The sequence below is a fragment of the Panicum virgatum genome, chromosome 3K (genome assembly GCF_016808335.1).
Source record: "Panicum virgatum strain AP13 chromosome 3K, P.virgatum_v5, whole genome shotgun sequence".
Taxonomy (NCBI): domain Eukaryota; kingdom Viridiplantae; phylum Streptophyta; class Magnoliopsida; order Poales; family Poaceae; genus Panicum; species Panicum virgatum.
Window position 1 is genome coordinate 13,597,563 of NC_053138.1, and position 19,377 is coordinate 13,616,939.

At 49.5% G+C, this 19,377-nt stretch overlaps 3 protein-coding genes across 5 annotated transcripts; 1 reads left to right on the top strand and 2 right to left on the bottom strand.

The window, feature by feature from the left end:
• Positions 1-3,300: 3,300 nt before the first annotated feature.
• On the bottom strand, positions 3,301-8,091 carry LOC120700490 (probable inactive receptor kinase At2g26730). The gene is made up of 2 exons (XM_039984751.1): positions 6,543-8,091; positions 3,301-4,210 (listed from the first exon to the last, which is right to left on the bottom strand). The coding sequence occupies exons 1-2, from the start codon at positions 7,882-7,884 to the stop codon at positions 3,552-3,554; spliced, it is 2,001 nt and encodes a 666-aa protein (XP_039840685.1). The 5' UTR covers positions 7,885-8,091; the 3' UTR covers positions 3,301-3,551.
• A 1,904-nt stretch (positions 8,092-9,995) lies between these two features.
• Positions 9,996-16,203, top strand: LOC120700492 (protein PARTING DANCERS homolog). 3 transcript variants are annotated; one of them, XR_005685922.1, is made up of 9 exons: positions 9,996-10,258; positions 13,788-13,909; positions 13,997-14,085; positions 14,172-14,267; positions 14,345-14,439; positions 14,531-14,571; positions 14,646-14,703; positions 15,253-15,411; positions 15,777-16,203. XR_005685922.1 is itself a non-coding variant. In XM_039984753.1 (9 exons), the coding sequence occupies exons 1-8, from the start codon at positions 10,132-10,134 to the stop codon at positions 15,400-15,402; spliced, it is 804 nt and encodes a 267-aa protein (XP_039840687.1). In that variant the 5' UTR covers positions 9,999-10,131; the 3' UTR covers positions 15,403-15,411; positions 15,777-16,203. The 3 variants fall into 3 exon arrangements, 2 of the variants coding, with proteins under 2 accessions (XP_039840687.1, XP_039840688.1); XM_039984753.1 differs by having other exon boundaries at positions 9,999-10,258; positions 14,646-14,729; XM_039984754.1 differs by lacking the exon at positions 9,996-10,258 and adding an exon at positions 12,859-13,246 and having other exon boundaries at positions 14,646-14,729.
• Positions 16,204-16,361: 158 nt separating this feature from the next.
• LOC120700493 (putative cytochrome c oxidase subunit 5b-like) lies at positions 16,362-19,254 on the bottom strand. The gene is made up of 6 exons (XM_039984755.1): positions 18,980-19,254; positions 18,804-18,889; positions 18,680-18,730; positions 17,099-17,165; positions 16,927-17,006; positions 16,362-16,803 (listed from the first exon to the last, which is right to left on the bottom strand). Exons 1-6 carry the CDS (start codon positions 19,110-19,112, stop codon positions 16,738-16,740), a joined length of 483 nt encoding a protein of 160 aa, XP_039840689.1. The 5' UTR covers positions 19,113-19,254; the 3' UTR covers positions 16,362-16,737.
• Positions 19,255-19,377: the final 123 nt, after the last annotated feature.

Below are 19,377 nucleotides of genomic sequence, written 5' to 3' on the forward strand. Positions count from 1 at the left end.
CACAATGTGAGTTGAGAGAAATATAAATTAATGATTTGTAGTGGGGACCAACTATATAGATTTTATCGATTCAAAAAATGCTTTCAAGCTTCACTTTAGCAGTACACTGTGTAGGGCCTTAGATGCCACGCTCTCTGGGCCCAAGATAGATGGGCCTGTCCATCGGTCGGTATTTGCACCGTGAACATTGGGATTGGCACAAACGGCCTTGATGATGGATGGTCTAGATGCAGCAACGAAACTGCCAGTGAATTTGTTCCGTCTGTCATTTCTCAGTGAGTCAGTGTGCGCGTATGACTCTGGGCTCCTGAGGCCCTGTTTAGATTACGGCTCGTAAACCCCGTAAATCTAAAAAAACGTCTGTCGGTACCTCTGTACTAGGTTACACCCTCTTGCTGTGTCTAGGTGAGGGCCTCGTAGTTACCACCCGGCTGTGGGTCTCCACCTCTGGACAGCGCCAAATGTTGTGGTTTGTGGACCTGTCCATCGGTCGGTATTTGCACTGTGAACATTGGGATTGGCACACAAACGGCCTTGATGATGGATGGCCTAGATGCAGCTAGGGTTTGCAAAACTTGTGGGAACCGGTTCGATTTGGGCCGGTACCAAACCGGACCAAATTCAAAATTCAAATTTGAATTCAAAAAAAATGAAAAATTCCCAAAAAATTCCTAAAAATACTTCAAGGTGCCACGAATCTAATGGTGTCAAATTTTTTTCAAAAATTCGTTCATTTAGTATAGTTGGCGGAATTTAGAAGTTAAATCAAAAGAAAAAAGAAAAAAGTGACGACCCATTAAGGCCCACGTTGCGCTGCATGCATAGATAGGGTTCTGGACAGCCTGGGGAGGGGTCGCGCGACCCCCCAGAACCCTGTCCGCCCCCCACCTGCTCCCTGTCCGCCGCCCGCAGCTGGTAAGCCGCCCTCCGCGCCCGGCTAGCCGGCCGGTTAGTCCGGCCCGGGCTCGGATCTAGTCTCCGACCGGTGCTCAGGGGCGGTTAGCCGGCCGGTACGAGCGGCTAGCCGGCCGGTATCGCCGGTAAGCCGGTGCGACCGGGAGAGAAGGTAAGAAGTGAATTTTTTTTAATAGAATGATTGGTTAGGTGTATGATTTAGAATATTAGATGATTTGTTTTAGGATTTAGGTTAGAGTTAGGTGTATGGCTGATATGTTTTAGGTTTTAGGTAAGATTTATGTGTAGGAATTAGGATTTATGTAAGATTTAGGTGTATGATTTAGGATTTTATTTATGTGATTGATATGTTTTTGTTGTCCATGTATGCAGATAGACAATGGCAGGCAAAGATGTTGTATGGGAACACGGTGAAAATCTTTATCCGGGATGGCGATGCAACTATTGTCGTACGCAGAAAGGAGGAGGTGGTGCGACTAGATTGAAACAACATTTGGCTGGGCGCGGGGCAAAGGTGGTCCATTGCAGGAATGTGCCACCTGATATGCGGGACTTCTTTCAGCGTGAGTTGGATAGGGCAAAGAAGGCAACTGCTGACCGGGCCCGAGAGAGGTTGAGACGGGAGAAGGCTGCAGCGGAGGGAAACTATCTCGGTGACGAAGAAGATGAGGATGCTCAGGTGCAACGTGCCATGGATCTATCAAGAGTTCCGACGGGGGTGGAACAGAGAGGAGGTTCATATGAGCGTGGATGGGGTAGTGGTTCGACGAGGGGGAATGTTATGCAGAGGATGTTTCGAAGGACCACTTCGCAGAGGGAGAGTCCTGTGGTGGAGGACTATAATTTGGCAGCTGGTGGGAGAAGAGGAATGACGCAACCAAGGATTGATACAGGCTCCTGGACGCAGAAGGGTAAGAATGCAAAGGAAGCTATTGGTAAAGCTTGGTCAAAATTTTTCCATATTGCAGGAGTACCTGGAAGACAGGCTGACAGTCCATACTTTGTCAGCGTGGTCAGGGAGACACAGAAGTGGGGTAAGTCTCCTTTCATTGGAATGATATCTATGAGCTTACATTCTTGTATCTCATGATTTTCATATGGTTGCAGGTGAAGGTATCGCATCACCCACTGGACGGGATATTGATGGCAAGTACCTTGATCAGAACGAGCAAGACTTGAAGACGAGGTACGTAAAGTTTCAGAAAGACCGGTCTTTATTTGGCGTCACGTTGATGTGTGATTCAAGGACTGGCCCGACGAGAATGAGTGTCATCAACTTTTTGATATATTGCAATGGGTCACGTGGTTCCATAAATCTATTGATGCGAGTGAAAGAACTCAAGATGCTGCATATTTATTCAAGATAGTCCCTAAACATGTTCCATTCACATTGACTATGTGTTTGATATGTTACTAAACAATATGTCTTTGTTTGCAGGAGATTCGAAAGGTGGTGGAAGAGATTGGACCGGAGAATGTCGTGCACGTAGTCACCGACAACGGCTCGAACTACAAGAAAGCATGCAAGAAACTTCTAATTGAGGTGTATGAACACATAGCTTGGACACCTTGTCTAGCACACACCGTCAATTTGATGTTGAAGGATATAGATCGAAGGCCTGAACATGATGTTATGATCAAGCAGTACAAGCGAATTTCAAATTGGAATGCCACTCGATTTGGAACCAACTACATGCTCCTAGAGAGCATCTATCGAAAACGTGATCGTTTCATACAGTAGATGACATCTACTGAGTTCCAACACAGCAAATGGGCGAATACCGAAGATGGTAGATTTACTCATGCAAGTTTTGCAAGTATGGAGTAGTGGAATGCATTAAAATATATCATCGATACGGTTCAACCAATATACAAGTTCCTTGACTCTGGATGGCCTAGATGCAGCAACGAAACTGCCAGTGAATTTGTTCCGTCTGTCATTTCTCAGTGAGTCAGTGTGCGCGTATGGCTCTGGGCTCCTGGAACGAAGTACTGCGAGTGCGCATCAAATCATCCAAAATCTGAACGCCCTCCCCTGCCGAGCGCGGCAGCACCGCAGGCGCAGGAGCGGGCCGAGGCTGACCGTCGCCGTGGGAGAAGGACGGTCTAGGTATCCAGATGGAGATTGTCATGGCCGCACTGACCTCCACGACGAGGTGATTCGCGAAATCCGCCACAGGCCAGAGCCAGACGCATTCGCGATGTGAGCCGTCATGGGTCTTGCTCCGGAGTGTGCTGCTGTGTTTCCAGCTTTGTCCTTCTTCGAGTTCTATTGTTTCAAGCTGCAGCGCACCTTCCCCGGCCTACAAGGTTAGGGATCTCAACGTTGGATGCCATTGGCAGCTTTGCAGCAACGCCAAAAGAAAGTGCATGATGGTGGACTGATTGGATTTTGGAGCAGACACTTGCAATGGTCACAAAAGAACCAAACGGGAAAAATTGCTGCATACACTAGGAACAAAGGCTGGGAGAGAGGGAGGACTGTATCTGATTGGCGTAACAATGGATGCCTGAGAAGCAGCCAGGCTGAGCAGTTAGAGACTATAGAATGAAAACAAATGCTATATAAATCGATCGAAAGGAAACAACTTTGCCATGCGACATGCTGGCATTGCGTTGCGTTGCCCCAGGCGGCGTCACGGAGTCGGGCCCCTGGACCGCTCCTCCTCCGACGCGCCCCTCGTCCCCTCGCTCTCCTCCGTCGTCGCGCGCCCGTGCCCGCCGCCGATCTCCTCGACCATCCTGACGACGTCGGCGGCGTCCGGGCGCGCATCCGGCGCGGTAGACACACACGCCATGGCCACCTGGAGCAGCGCCACCATCTCCTCCTCGGCGCCCCCGCCCATCCGCACCAGCTCCGCGTCGAACACCTCCGCCGTCCACTCCTCCCGCACCACCGACTGCACCCACCGCGGGAGGTCCACGGCGCCGTCAACGCCCTCCAGGGACGCGTGGTGCGCGGGGGACTTGCCCGTCAGGAGCTCCAGGAACAGCACCCCGAGCGAGTACACGTCGGACCTGAACGTCGGGCGGCGCGCGTCCACGAGCTCCGGCGCGCGGTACCCGCCGCCGCTCCCGCCGGGGCGCGCGGGGGCCGGGGGGAAGATCTGGTGGAGGCAGTAGTCGGAGAGCGCGGCCGCGTCGGGGTCCGGGCGCAGCAGGAGGTTGGAGGACTTGACGTTGCCGTGAACGAGGCTGTGGGCGGTGTGCAGGTGCGCCACGCCGCGCGCGGCGCACAGCGCAGTCCGCATCCGCGCCTCCCAGTCCATGGGCGTCCGGCCGGTGCCCCGGCCCCCTGTGTCCAAATCCACGGTGTGTTAGCATCCCCGACCGACAACACAACAGTGCACAGACAGAAAAATCAGCTGTATGAATACGCTGCTATTTTCATCATTGTACTAGCATATACTAGCTAAATTTCAGACATCATTTGCCCCTAATTCAGGCCAGGGCTTAACTTGTCTATCGCAGTAATACTGGTGAAACAGAATCATTTGGCGTTTTCATTACAGAAATACAATCTCCAACTGGATATTGGCTACATGAGCTAGTGGTCATTGTCCATGGAATGGGCCACCAGTGACGCGCAGAATTATAACTTGAACAAAAATACAGTGATGCATGCACAGTGACCTACTCCTTTACAATTAGATAAGCAAAATGGTCAAGGAAGAGAACAAAGTAGGTGTGGTAGGTAGAGCGATTAAACAGAGAAACAGCAACATAATTGTACCAGCAATCGGCAACGCTCGTTGCCGGTTGGCGTCTAGTTGTCTAAATGCACAAAACATTAAGGCTGGTGTAACTTAACTGCTATGAGTATTGGTGTCAACTCGATGAATTACGTCGAATATGCAGCATAATAGAGCAACAAAAAAAATAACATACTGAAGAATAGAAAGTCATCACACATGCTAGCATGTTTCCCTTAAAAAAATAACATACTAGCATGTTTCCCTTAAAAAAAAGGAGCATCACACATGCTCGTATGCCAACGCATCTGATGTGGACGATCGATCAAAACCTTGACTTTTTGGCTTTTTTCCATGCTTTTGGTCAGTGTTTTTAGACACTGAGCAATTAGAAGTCAGTGGTTAGGATAGATGGAAGACAATTGAATGTTGTTTCAGTAGGCAGCAGGGACACATTGACGGGGAAGCAGGCCCCACAGGGCAGTGGCAGTGGGACTTGTTTGAGGCAGCAGCGGGCACAAGAGAGTAACCACTCCTGCAAGTCTGAGAACTGAACGGCACCTATTTTCTGAATGAGAGTGGTTGCATCCTTGTATTCTAAATCATACTCTGATAGCATCTGTATACACGAACCTGACAGTGAAGTCCCCGAAACGACGACGGCATGGACAGTTCCTTGCTCGCAAGAATTCAAAAGTGAGGACGCCATCGCGGATAAGCGATGGCTACGGGACCATAAATTTCGATTTCAGTCACTGTCAGATGATTGGCCCTAACCGAACAGGAATCTGAATTCTGAAAAAAAAAAAAACGCTAGTCAAATTGCAAATGCTCCCTCTCAATCCCTTTCAAGGGATTGGAGCCTAGTAGAGCACAGCTGAAGGAAAGGGTGGAGTAGCTAGCGGCCTCCAAAAGACCGTGTCCGCGGTTGGCATGAATGATTGGAGCGAAGGATGGTCCTGTCAGTTTGAGTAAGCGCTGCAGTTGACACAAGTTTTACACCACTATCTTTTCAAGGGGAAAAAACAAGTTTTCACCACTCGGCATCACATTTAGACCGGATGTCCGGATCGATTTAATCATTGATGCAAACAGGGATGCTGAAGGACAATTATGTTTGATCTGGACCTTCTTGATGCCTTGAGCTCAGGTCTGAACGAACGATATACTAGCTGTTTGACCACGCCATACTTGATCTACACTCCATGGTATGGTACTACCGTACTAGCAGTACCGTGTACATGGCTTGTTAGAGGTACGCGATGAACCAGAGGCAAACATTCCCCGGAGAAACACCGTACCTGCGCTGCAGTGCCCGTTTGCGTGCAGATGGAGCAAAGCAAACTAGCGGCGGGCGAGTGGGCTCGGAGCTACTGCAGCGCTGAATTGGGTGGTTCCAAGCGGCAGCAGACAAACAAGGGTGCTGCGGCTAATGTTCTCGTACCACCTACTAGTACCTGTACTCCGGTTGCAGGCAATCATGCCGGCAGGGCATGTCGCCGGCAAGCTCCAATTTCCAATCGTGCTCAGCTGTCAGCTCTCGACCCCATTCCGTGGCCCGGCGTCCAAAGCAAGCAAATTTCTCCGCTCCTATCTATCGCATGCTCATGTCTTTCGTCTCTCTCAGTCTCACAGTTTCGCTGACTTTACAGGCAGCCTCCCCCTCCCGCAGCAAACCGATCGCACACCTACCACGTAACAGTACTCGTGCTTGAGAAAGAAGGGAGCAGCCGAGCAACGCGGACACGAAACGCCGGAGAGGATTGCAAACAGCCAAACACAAAACCCCGTAGAGGTTTGCAAACACAAACACTGGAGAGGATTGCAAAACCGGGCGAATCGCGCGCAACGCCGGCCGAATGCCGGAATGCGGCCGGAATTCCTTGACCGCGCGCAGCAATGGCAGCTGGTAAGCAAGTTCGATCGATGACTCACCGTGGAGCCGGGCGGAGAGGCTGCCGCCGGGGAGGTAGTCCACGACCAGCAGCTTCTCGTCCTTGGAGTAGTAGTACCCGCGCAGGGGCACCAGGTTCCGGTGCTCCGCCGCGGCGCCCGCCGCGGCCTCCACGCACGCCGCGAACTCGCGCCGCGCCACGGCCACGTCCCGCAGCCGCTTCACCACCACCGTCGTCCCTTCCTCCAGCACCGCCTTGTACGACGTGCCCAAGCTGCCCTTGCCCAGCACCTCCGCCGACGCGCGCAGCAGGTCCTCCAGGTCGAAGCTGTAGTGGTGCTGCGCCGGGCCCTGATTCCCCACGAACACCAGCCGGCTCCGCTCTGCCGCGCGCCCCGCGGCGGCGGCGGCCGCCACGCTGATGTCCTTGGAAGACGAGGTGAACTCGCCGCCCGTCATCTCCCCCGACGCCGTCGACGGGGTCAGGCCCCGGGTCGGCGGCGTCGTCTTCTCCTCCTCCTCGCCGGTGGCTGCGCGACGGTGGTGGTGGACGGCGCACAGCACGAGGAGCACCAGGGCGAGCAGCGCCGCGGCCCCGGCGCCCACCGCAATGGCCACGACCGCCGCGCCGGACAGCTTCCTTTTCTTCTTCGACGAGGGCACAGGGACACCGGGAGGAGAGGGCGCCGGTGACGAGAAGGGCTGGCATGGCTGGTCCATGAGGGGCGGGCCGCAGAGGTGGACGTTGCCGGCGAAGGACTCTGGCGGAAAGCTCGCGAGGGTGCTGGGGATGGAGCCGTTGAGGTCGTTGTAGGAGACGTTGAACACCTCGAGCCGGCGGAAGCTGAGGCTCGGGAGGCTGCCGGAGAGGCGGTTCGCGTCAAGCCTCAGCGACTGGAGCCTCGTCAGGTTGCTGAGCGCCGACGGGACGGCGCCGGTGAGGTTGTTGCGGGACAGCGCGAGGTGCTCGAGCGAGGCGAGCCGGCCGACCTCGGCGGGGATGGCGCCGGTGAGCAGGTTGCCCTGCAGGTACAACGAGCGGAGCCGCGGGAGGCCGAGGAGGTCACGGGGGATGTCGCCGAGGAGGCGGTTGTCGCGCAGCGAGAGGACCTCGAGTCCCCGCAGCCCCCCGAGCGTGCCCGGCGGCACGCCGCCGATGAGGCCGATGCCCGGGAGGTGGAGCTCGACGACCGTGGCGTTGGCAGCGTCGCACCGGACGCCGGTCCAGGCGCAGGCCGGCACGGACGCGTTCCAGCCCAGCGCGCGCTCGTGCGGCGTGCCCGCGAGGAACGCCTGCAGCGCCGACCGCTCCTGCTGCGGCGGCTCCGCGGCCGCGCAGGCGACGGCGGCCAGCACCAGCAGCAGCTGCACGGGCGCGCCCATTCTGGGCCGCGCCCAGGGGACGGACGGGTAGGACACGCACGCTACGGCCTGGATGGACGCGCGCTCTGCCGACGCCAAGGCATGGCGCGGTGTGGAGGGGAGGGGGGAGAGCAAGCAAGAGGGCCGGGACGAGACGAGTTTTCTTTGGTTTTTATGCGTGGCGGGCGGAAGCCGAACTTGGTTGCTGGTTGGTGACCCCAGTCCGGATGGGTGCTTGCTTGCTGCTGGTGGGTGTTCCTTGCGCACTTGGCTGTATGCATCCAGAGTGGCAGAGCGTGGTGGCTTGTGTCATGTACCGTGTGGCAAGGCTGAGAGCTTTCTATGTCAGCCTGGACAGCGCTCGGCGCCAGATCAGACGACTGGGCCGCATTTGTCGTGTCGCCGCCAAAAATTTGCAGAGGCCGGCGTGTGTGAATGGCAGCTGCTGCATTCCAATTCCATGGTGGTGACCGCCGGATACAGCAGCAGAGCACAGCAATCTGCATCAGATAGGTGAAGGAATCAAGAACTCTCCCAGCAGCCGAAGCAAGGAATGCTCCCCTGTCTGAATGGTCCAGCCGCCCGAAGACCATCAGCATTTCAGCAAGGCGGTGTACATATTAGCCGTCAATTTTTTGCCGATGCAACCATACCACGGTCTGACACGCCGAAGCGGTGAGGTTCAAGGACAAAAGACAGTGAAAATCCCTGACTCCTAGATGCTCATTCTAGCCGTGGGTCGGAAGCAACGGATCGACTCCGCGGCCCCGGGCGCAGGTCTCATCTCTTTCCTTCCCGGGGACATGGGCATCGATGTCCCGGCCCAACGTGTCGAGCGCGGCCGCGCCTCTCTTCCACGCTGGACGCTCTAGTATGAAGTCTGAACCGGTCTTGGATAGGCTAACGGCACGCTTTGCTGTTGCTTGATCTCGGCTCCCTATCCTTTTCAGCTCCGTTGAGGCGTCGAGCGGCCGGCTCTCGCCATGATGATGATGGCCGCTCCACCTGGCAATCATGGTAATCGATTTCGAAAGCTGTGATCGAGGAGCTAGGAACCAAGCACGTTATAGTACTCTAGCCTCTCGAGACATTCAGATTTGAATCCATCGCGGTCACAGGGTCCAGGGCGGGTATGCTGGAGCATCGCATCATTCCGCTGCCGGCGAGCGATTGAGCACAAAGGCCACAAGGCCTCTTCGGCTGATATTTTCTTTCTCCGCGTTCCTGTCCCCCTCCCGGTCCTGGGCTCCTGGATCAGTAACACTAACACCGATACGGCATCACCGCATGGCTCTGCACTCTAGTTTTTGTAACTTTGCAGTCATAAATCGTAGCGATTGTTAAATGGTGGAGGTTTCACAGAGAAGTGCTTCTCTCTCATTTTGTTGTGCTACAAAATGTTGCGCACATGCGTTTTTTTTTGAAAGTTCGCACATGCGTATTCGGATTAGTTGATAAAACTATTAGTATTGTACAGTGCCTATTCATTGGCACCAATATTTTCTTCCTTTGCTTTTCGGCTTTTCTTTTTTTTAATCTCCCGCTCTTTTCCTTTCATTTTCTTTCCTTTTTTTTTCCCTTTTTGGTTAGCGGGTTTGATGATGCGCTCATGCGCACTCAAAACTTTCAGGCTCAGAGCACCAACCAGCCCAACTCAGCCCATCTTCCTTCCCTTGTTCCCTCTCAAGTCTCAGGCCCTATTTGTTTCTGCTTTTATGGATATCGCTTATCTGAGAATCAAGATTCTGAGATAAGCCAGCTGCCTGAAGAATCGGCTGTCTGGATAAGCTGAGTGTTTATCAATCCTGATTATTTTGAGTCGATTCTCTGAGTTGAGTAGTAAAATATCTAAAATACCCCTAGGCTGATGATGTTTCCTTTTTTTACTGAATACTAGCAGAATTCAATAATTGTTATATTTTTTGAGTGTCTTGACTACATAATTATTAAATTTAGCATCACAACTACATAATTAAATTACAATTAGATTAAATATAGATTAATATCATAAATATACCAAAAGATGTTTTTTTGTAGAGAAAGGAATTGAAGCTAGCTATGTTTATACGTCAAAACATGTGTTTAATATGATGCATATATGTGCTAAGAACAGCTTGACAAGAAAATAATAGCTCAAATCTTGTAGGGGTGCTGGTCGGGGTGGAAGGCAGAGTCGGGGTGGGATGCTCCGGCGCTGCTCCTCGGGGATGAAGCGACGACGACGCGGCACAGTCCAGGTGTCGGGAAGGGGCAGGGGCGCAAATCAGGATGCTGCGGCGCTGCTTCAGGTCGGGGAGAGGCGGTTCAGGGGCCGCAGGTGCAGCTCCGGTTGGGGAACGGCGGCGCAGCTCCAGTCCGGGAGTGCAGGGCGGCGGCGCAGATCCACTCCGGAGAGGTAGGATGGCCCGATTTCGGTGGGAGTGGGAGACGGAGGAGGGGTATCGAGGGGAAAAATTCTTCCGGTTATGTCAAGAACAAGCAAGAACGAGAGAATCGAGATCGAGAAGTAGCGGAAGAACTCAGAGAAATTCAGGTCAACAAGCGAGAAAGTAGTGGGTAGTTGTAATTCACTGCAAGATCACCCGAGTACACGATAATGCGCCGCCAGGGAGATGACGATAAATACTACTTCTACAGCTACCAACTACGCTAGGGTTTAATGTTCAGATCATTCGATAGCGTTTACAGATCGCAGGCCAACACCTAAATAGCAGGGTGCGGCTGAAAAGAAACGGAAACTTAACACTGTTTAGCGTTTGAGAACGGCCGGTACACAACGGCACATCCCAGACGTTCGATCCCCATCGCATGGTAGAAGTGAAATCGCCAAACCGTTAGACTTGCCGCTGGCTTCTACTAGAGTGACAACTGAAGAAGGTGTTGATCGATTCAGAAGTTCAAACATTCAGGTATTCAGGTAGCTACTGCCTGACAATGCCCCCCCCCTTAAGATCCTTGTCCTCAAGGATGAAATGTTGGAAACACTTTACGGATAAAGTCTGCATCTTCCAAGTAGCTGCTGATGGAGGCAAATTGAGCCACTGAATCAACCATTGGACCACAGGTTCATTATTTCTCGGTATCATGCGACGTTCCAGTATTTCCATAGGAGCCACCTTAATGTTGCCTTGATCATCAACCAGTGGTAATTGTGGAGTAAGAATAACCTGAGGGCCGACATGCCGCTTGAGTTGACTCACATGAAAAACCGGGTGCAGCTGACAGCCATCTGGAAGCAAGAGTTTATAAGCTGCCTTCCCAATCTTTTCTAGCACTCGAAAGGGCCCATAATATTTAGAGTGTAACTTCAAGCTGTTGTGGATGCTTAAGGAAGTATGTTTGTAAGGTTGGAGTTTCAGATATACCATGTCTCCAATATTGAATTCTTTGTCAGACCTATGCTTGTCTGCTTGGTGTTTAATTCTGGACTGAGCCTTCGACAGGTTGTCCTTGATGATTTGAGTGGCCAGCTCTCGGTGTTGTAAAAGTTGCTTTGCATTGTCATTTGGACAGTCTGGGAGGATAACTTCAGCTATCATAGGAGGGGGAAAACCATACAGAGCTTGGAATGGTGTCATATTCAGGGAGGTGTGATAAGATGTGTTATACCACCATTCTGCCAAGGATAAATAATGGAACCATCTTCTAGGTGCATTGAAACACATACATCTTAAGTAGTTTTCCAAACACTGACCCTCTTCTCCATAATCATCACTAGCTACAAATGGACCTTGAGCAGACCAATGAACATGTGAAGATTGCTGATGCATACCATAATAACTATGCTCATCAGGGTGAATTGGCACAAATTGAGAAGGATGTCTGTAGTGATGTTGGTGTTGTGGATGCTTGGGCCAGTTACTATTGTGGGGGGTGAGAGAACTGAAATTGAGGAGGTTGGGCGACTTGGTCCTTACCCTTGATGTTGGAACCTTTGTCCTCTGGAGCAGGGACACCCATCTGTGGGTTGATGGTGAATTGACTCAATATCTTGTTGAGGGAGGACTTGATCGACTGATTCACGCCATCCTGGGTCTTCATGAACTCATCCAAGGTCCTTCTTAGGCCATCCACTTCAGTTGCTGTTGCAAACTGACTAGGATCCACTGGTTCCATGAAGTTCACCATCGTCGTTGCGTCTGTGGATTCAGTTTGAGTAAACTCGCCCCAATTAGATCCACAAGACCGATCTACCGCCACCTGAGATACGGATTCGACCTCGGGATTTTACTCAAGAACTAGTCTTGAAACCTGGATCAAAGAGTATCTCGCCAACGCCAACACAGATCCAATTCAGAGCAGCTTAAGGAATTTTACGCAAGGACAAGGCCTTACAACCCTCACCGCCTCCAAATTCACTGCTAATTTAGGGAGAAATAGGGTGATTCTTCACAGATCAGGGTGGGAGGGTGGGATTTTACTCGGGAGAGCCGAACCACCTCCAACCGCGCTGATCGGACAAGATCTGGAAGACTGGCTGTGGAAGGTTTCCTGACCCGGCCAAGGACGCCGAGCTCTGATACCCTTGTCAAGAACAAGCAAGAACGAGAGAATCGAGATCGAGAAGTAGCGGAAGAACTCAGAGAAATTCAGGTCAACAAGCGAGAGAGTAGTGGGTAGCTGTAATTCACTGTAAGATCACCCGAGTACACGATAACACGCCGTCAGGGAGACGACGATAAATACTACTTCTACAACTACCAACTACGCTAGGGTTTAATGTTCAGATCATTCGATAGCGTTTACAGATCGCAGGCCAACACCTAAATAGCAGGGTGCGGCCGAAAAGAAACGGAAGCTTAACACTGTTTAGCGTCTGAGAACGGCCGGTACACAACGGCGCATCCCAGACGTTCGATCCCCATCGCACGGTAGAAGTGAAATCGCCAAACCGTTAGACTTGCCGCCGGCTTCTACTAGAGTGACAACTGAAGAAGGTGTTGATCGATTCAGAAGTTCAGACATTCAGGTATTCAGGTAGCTACTGCCCGACAGATTACCTGGTAAGCGAGTCCAGTGACGCTTCTGCGGGAATCGGCCCGCACGTTGTGCTGGAGCTTCCGCGAGAATCGGCGGCCGATAGAATCGAGAATTAAGCGGTCCGTTTGGGTGGGATTTTCGATTTTTTCCATCCACAATTGGATTAAAAGCGGAAACAAACACGCCATCAATCACTCGCGCAACGGCGGCGGGCGGGAAGAGACGGAGGGAAAGGAGACGGCCGCCGCCTGCCCGGCTCCACTCTGCTCCACGCCTCCACCGAAGCGAAGCGCCACCACCAAGTGTTTCGAATTCTCCTCTCGCGACCGGCTACCTCCTCCTCGTCCTCCTGTCTACTGGCACGGGATGGCCTCACGTGGAGGAGACCCTTCAGGATTCGTCGGTAAGCCCTAGCTCGCAAGAGTTTTTCGAAATTGTTAAGGTGGAGCAACCGGACAAAATCCAAATCCTCACTTCCCTTCGATTAATCCTGTGCTAACCCAATGCAACTCTTTAACCCACCCACTGTTCGGTTCGAAGATTTCGCTCTTCAATCCATCCCCTCGATGGGGCTGGGGGCCTCTGCTGTGATCCTGTAGCCTGTAGGACATGAGTACCCATGATGAGGTTGCGATCGCATGGCGTTGGCGTCCTCCTCCATGCCCCAAGTGCACGTGTTAGGGTTTCTATTACTCTAAATCGTTGGAATGATTCTGTTGTTCTTCCTGATCGAACTCAATTGCGGAACATTTGGGGGCTCACCTGAACCCCCATGGCCTCAAATTACGTCTGCCCCTGTATGGTTGCAAGTGCAGGTTCTAATTCTAAAGGCTGCGCCAGGATATTTTTCTAGAGTAGCGGTCCGCTGAGTATTTACTGAGTTTTGTTACATGTGCACATCGAGCTGAAACTTGTAACTCAATCGAGCACCGTTCTGAGCGCAGGTCGAGGTGTATGCATGATGAGCAACTCGTGGAGAGACAAGCAGCACCCCAACCTCATCAACTTCCTCGCCACATTCCTCGCTGCAAACTCATACCGCCTCAACTTCCTGTCAGTTTCTCCGGTTAGCACCGCAATTCTGGAATCCCATAGATTTCCTCTTGCGTGTCTTTTATGTATATGACCTGAAAACTGATCGAGTGTATTCCAGGACTTCATCTTCAACAATGGGGGAACATCTGTTGCTTTTGTCTTTGAGACGAATTGGGATTCTGAAAAGGAAGCTGCTGTGTTCAGCAGGTGAGGCCGTGAGACTCTTTCTGGTTATGTTTGTTATGCATTGCATTTGTTGTGATGGTGATGTCAGTCTTGGAATGCCTTTGCAGGGTGAATACACTGAAAAGGCAGTTCAAACATCTTTATGTTGCTGTTGTCCTTCCCACAGGAGAACAAATTGACTCATTTAACAAATCATATTTCAAGTATGATCCTGATATTATGTTAATGTGAAGTGTTTGTTTTGGCTGTGTCATTGTTATTTATGCGGTTCTCATTCAAGGTATGGCATGGAGCTCGGCTGTCCTACATTTGTGCCTGTTTGTGATCCAGAGATGGGATTTGAGAAGATTGTAAGGATAGCTCATGCTCGTGGAGGTACTTCTCTACATACTTTTCTGAAGTTCCCTGACTCCTGTTCAAGTCCTGAACCGGAAGCTGCTATTGATAACATATATTCTTTCTTCAGTTTGCAAGAAGCAAGACATTATCACAACTATGAGGGATGAGGTAATTTCAGATCCTCCTAGATACATGAGCGTACTATTTGTGTAGCTAAATTATTTTCTTGCTTCTCACTGTAGCGGGCACAAGCTGTTGAGTGCATGGACGCATTTTTACGAGTGCTGACCTCTATTCCAGGTATTGACAGTCATGATGCAAATGCGGTATGTGCTTGACTATTTCCTTTTTCTTAACTCTATGGTTTCTTGATTACTTAGATATCAGTGATAGCTGGTTAGTTCTGAGTGCTTTGCAAGTTCTTTCTCTAACCAGAGAGGTTCACACAATACACATTGTTTGCTTCTAGAAGTATCATTATTTCACTTGTCATCTGCACTCATCATTCTGAAAATTGTGAATGATAAGCCACAGTACCTGTATGGTATTCAGGGCAGATCAGGACTCAAATGTATTTTGGAACTTCGATGCAAATAATATTGGTTTTATGTAGGTATTCAAGAATAATAACTGAGCATATGCTATGTTTTGCAAATTAAGTTGTGCTCTATTCGCCAGTGTTATAATCTGCTTATTAGCCTCGCCTGTAGTTAAGTAGTCAGATTCTCCCCCTAAAAAAAGTAGTCAGATTCACTGTAAACACAACTTCCCTACTATCTGTTTAACTTTTCCATGCTGTTTACATGGCGTGCTTATTGATGGTGATGCTAGTATTTATTTATTTCTAAGCTTGCCCAAGCTATTGGCTCCATTGAAGCAATTGCAAAGGCATCCAAGGAATTCATCCTAGAAAACACTGATCTTTCCACTGAAAAGGCAGAGAGGATTTTCAGGTTCTTCAGGGATCCACAGTACTACTTAAGCCCTAAAATCAACTAATTCTTGCAGGTATTTTTCTCCCCACAGTAAATATGTAGTGATTGGTTTACTCAAAGTATGTGAACATCATTTGGTATTTTCTTTATAGAACTGTCTGCCTACTGCCTTTCTTTGTTCTCCTTCCATCAGTTGATGTTTGTCTTGAGGAATGCGCATGCATCTTAAATTTGATCTCTAAGTAGTGTATGCTAATAAGAACCTTATGATTTGGGCGTCAACTGGCACACCCATTAAAAGGTTGTCTGCTGAAAATGATGAACTCTTTCCATTCCTTTGATGCTCAAGTGCTCTTCCGATCTTGAATGTTTCTCCCGTTGGTAGAAAGATTAGGATCCCGTGATGCTGAGTCGCTGATACAGTCTCCTGATTTGCAGGCAAAGTCCCTGTTAAAGTGGGCAAAAATTAGTGTAGCGATACCTGGATCCTGCGTCCGAGGCAAGCTGTGAATATTTCTGCAATAGCAAGCGGACAAACATAGTGGAAACCGGAAAACGAATGACTTACTGTCTACCTGATGACATAGACGCTGTAGAACACGTGCATTCTGTAGTTCTGAACTTTGTGTCTGTAGCATGAGCATCCCATCCCCGTTTCATTGATGGGTTCTTTTTCATGGGTTTGGTAAAGCTTTCTGTGCTGGGCCAGTTGGGTTTTGCGGATGGAATTGAACTGCTAATGCAAATTCAGCTATTCCGGATGGCCTTTTCTTCGGATTCTACTTCGCGAATATGGAAAACATCGGAGATGTAAATTTCTCTCAATTAAAAAAAACTGAAAGAAATATAAATCTGTGGTGCAGCTGCTGACAGAGTTCACATTTTAAATTTCACTTGTTTGTTAGGAACCCAATTTGGCTGCATGCTAATTTCTGTGATAAGCAAACCTCGCATAGTAAGCATCGATACCATCGGTGTGAAATAGGTTGCTGGCTTCCTGTCTTATTGTTTGCAAACAGGCTGTAATCCCGCTAATGAATACTGAAATTTATGTTCTTTGATCTCAGAACAAAATACAAACACTGAGCATCGCCACACCTGATGATCTCAGAACAAAATACAAACACGGTCACTAGATTGAAACAGATCGATGCACTCATCCTTTATTTGATGATGCACTCAAGAAAAAAAATGCACATACCAAACAGAAACATCTGTAAGGTCTACGCGGCTCGAACAAAATGCATGGGCAAAAAACACCACCTGACCTGCTTCATGGTCACACTCATCATCTTTTTTTTTTGAAATGAAACACTCATCAACTACAACACTATAGAGCAGTCTGATGCTGCAAAGATAAGGCCGAAACCATGTATCACAAGTTCTTATTATCGCCAACTCAGTGATGCTCATCTTCATCATCATCGTGCCCATCTGGATCACCTCCATTACCAATGACTTTGAGCTGTACAAAGTCAAGAAAAAAAAGAATATTTCAGCCACGGCTAAGCTGCCTAATCAACAGCAAAAACCAACTACTGCTGTACATCGTTTATAAACAATTGGTCAAGGCATTGATTTCAGTTACCACAAAGTATTGCGAGCAGACTGGGCACTCATGTGGTTTATCCTTTTCTAACCAAAACCAGACAACGTCATGTTCATCCTCTGCAATAAGCCCAGTGGAAAATTAACGGCCAGTTACGGCGATTTACATATTTGACACTTACAACCGACATATATGATTAGCCTTGACGTACCTCCTTCGCCACCAGGACAGCCAACTATTCTCTTGTTATAGTAGGATTCAATCACAGCTGGTTCCTCCTGCAGGTAAAACATTCAAATGAACGATCTTGCAGCACAGAGAGTCTCGTATGCAAAACCAAAATATGAGGGACAGTGAGATCAAGCATTTCCACATATCTAGACTTAATATGCAGGCAAGTCAGTACATGTTATGCATATGAGGACATGCTTGGGATTGAAGAATAGGAACAGAAGAGCCAGACAAGTTAAAACAACAATATACCCGGTTGTGCATTAAAATTATATATACCATTGTTTATTTGTTTTGCTAGGTGCACCTTACCTCCACAATTACCTAGTTAAGTGCTACTAAACCCACCTATCACTAACAGGGCTCCTTTAGTTAACACGAGCAACATATGTAGATAGTGTATTCAATCACAGAATGATCAACTGCACCCCTTAAGCAAGAACATTGGAGTCAGTGTATGAGTTCACCATGAAAGACTATGAAGTTGATGAATTGTAGTTGAAAATATCTAAGTGCATGCACAACAAGTAATAAAAAAATCAAGCCTGACATATGCAAGCTCCAAGTGACAAGTCAGTGCATCTATGACCAACCAATGGTTTATCTAGAAAAGCTCCTTAAAATAATGCAGCTTAAGCGCAATACATTTCAAGTACTTTATAATTTGTTGTGCCCAATGAGGCATATTGAGTACTTTATATTGTTCAGAACATTGAGCAATCTTGCAGCATAGAAAGTCTGGTATGCAAAACCAAAATAGATGGGGAGGGAGCGATCTAGAACTTCACATATCTAGACTAAATATATCAGTACTCAGAATGCAATGCATAGAAGGGCATGCCTAGGATTGGCGAATAGTGGAACCACAAACAAGTGAAAAACAACACTCTAAACCTATTATGCATTAAAACAGATTTGCTAGGTTTGTGCTTTTCCTTCACGGTTGTCTAGCTAAGTGCAAAATCAATTATCCAACCACCTATGGCTACCAGGGCTCTTTTGGTTAACAGGAGTGACACATGTGCTAAAGTGTATTCAATCACTACAAGATCAGTGCACCAACTCAGCAGAAAGCACGGAAGGATAGGAAGTTGAAAATATCTGCAACAAGCACTGATACTTAATGCAAAGCTCAAAGTGACAGGTCAGAGATAAGCTACCCTGGGATTTCGTTTTCATGTATGGCTGACTGATGGTATATTAGAACATCTCCTTCAGGAAACACAGCTTAAGTATGATAACGTTTCAGATACCTATTAATTTGCGATATTATATGATGAACAAGAGATGCATCTGGTGAGCCAAAAATGTTTTCGTGGAACCATGCTAAGAGTGGTGTGATGTGTCATAAGTTGTCATTATCACAAGTTGATGCAGGGAAAAACTACTGTGCACATTTTTGTCACGCGGCTATCACAAATTGAACCGCCGGCACTCTGGCAGGCCATCTAGAGATGAATCCGAGCTACAGCCATGTGCATTTTCTATACCACATCACACGGTGCGATTCTACAAACTCATGTATCGCAAGTAACAAATATCAGGGCAGCAATCAACTCACCTTAGTGCCAAAGGGGCCGACCGGAGGATCCATGTCGAACCTCTTCTTCCCCTGGACAAACACGCGGACACATTCAGATCAAATGCGACCGCAGCCCCCGTAACCTCAAACTGACACCCCTCACCTGGAGCTCCGCCTCGAGCTCCTCGCGCTCCAGCCCCGTGGCGATCGGCATGACATCCTCGACCTTGGTCGGCGCCGGCTTGTCGCCTGCGCACCCACGGGCCACCGATCAGAACAAGCCGCTCGGTGAGGGCCGGAAGCAGCTGGAGATCTGAGGGCCGGGCCGGGGACGCTTACCAAGAGAGGAGAGGAGGGGCGAGGTCCGCCTGAACACGGCCGGCGCCGTGGAAAGGGGCGCGGCGCGGGCGGAGGACGACGACGCGGCGGCACGGCGGAGGGAAGGGGCTAGGGTTTGGAGGCGGCGCCACATGGCGGCGGCGGCGGTTGTGTTCTCGGGTCGCCCCTCGCGGAGGTGGGGGTGGAGATGGAGGCTTTTACATGTATATTGTTATAAAATTGGCCTCGACGTACACATCACTGGAAAGTTTAAAGACACCTCTATACTATTTTTTTATTTTGACCTACATACCATTTTAAACAGAAAAAATGCCAATAGAGACTAACGGAGTTGAAAAAAATCTTTATACCCTTAGATGCCAAAAAAAAATGCTAAACTCTCTCCTCTCAATGATGAG

Excerpts from the sequence above, each read along its gene's own strand:
- LOC120700490 (XM_039984751.1), bottom strand. The coding sequence starts at position 7,884 with ATGGGCGCGCCCGTGCAGCTGCTGCTGGTGCTGGCCGCCGTCGCCTGC. Across the intron at positions 4,211-6,542 it reads CCTCTCCGCCCGGCTCCACG|GGGGCCGGGGCACCGGCCGG; the intron begins GTGAGTCATCGA and ends ATTTGGACACAG.
- LOC120700492 (XM_039984753.1), top strand. The coding sequence starts at position 10,132 with ATGCTGCGGCGCTGCTTCAGGTCGGGGAGAGGCGGTTCAGGGGCCGCA. Across the intron at positions 14,572-14,645 it reads TCACAACTATGAGGGATGAG|CGGGCACAAGCTGTTGAGTG; the intron begins GTAATTTCAGAT and ends TTCTCACTGTAG. Across the intron at positions 14,730-15,252 it reads ACAGTCATGATGCAAATGCG|CTTGCCCAAGCTATTGGCTC; the intron begins GTATGTGCTTGA and ends TTTATTTCTAAG.
- LOC120700493 (XM_039984755.1), bottom strand. The coding sequence starts at position 19,112 with ATGTGGCGCCGCCTCCAAACCCTAGCCCCTTCCCTCCGCCGTGCCGCC. Across the intron at positions 18,731-18,803 it reads AGCTCGAGGCGGAGCTCCAG|GGGAAGAAGAGGTTCGACAT; the intron begins GTGAGGGGTGTC and ends GTGTTTGTCCAG. Across the intron at positions 17,166-18,679 it reads TCGGCCCCTTTGGCACTAAG|GAGGAACCAGCTGTGATTGA; the intron begins GTGAGTTGATTG and ends TTTTACCTGCAG.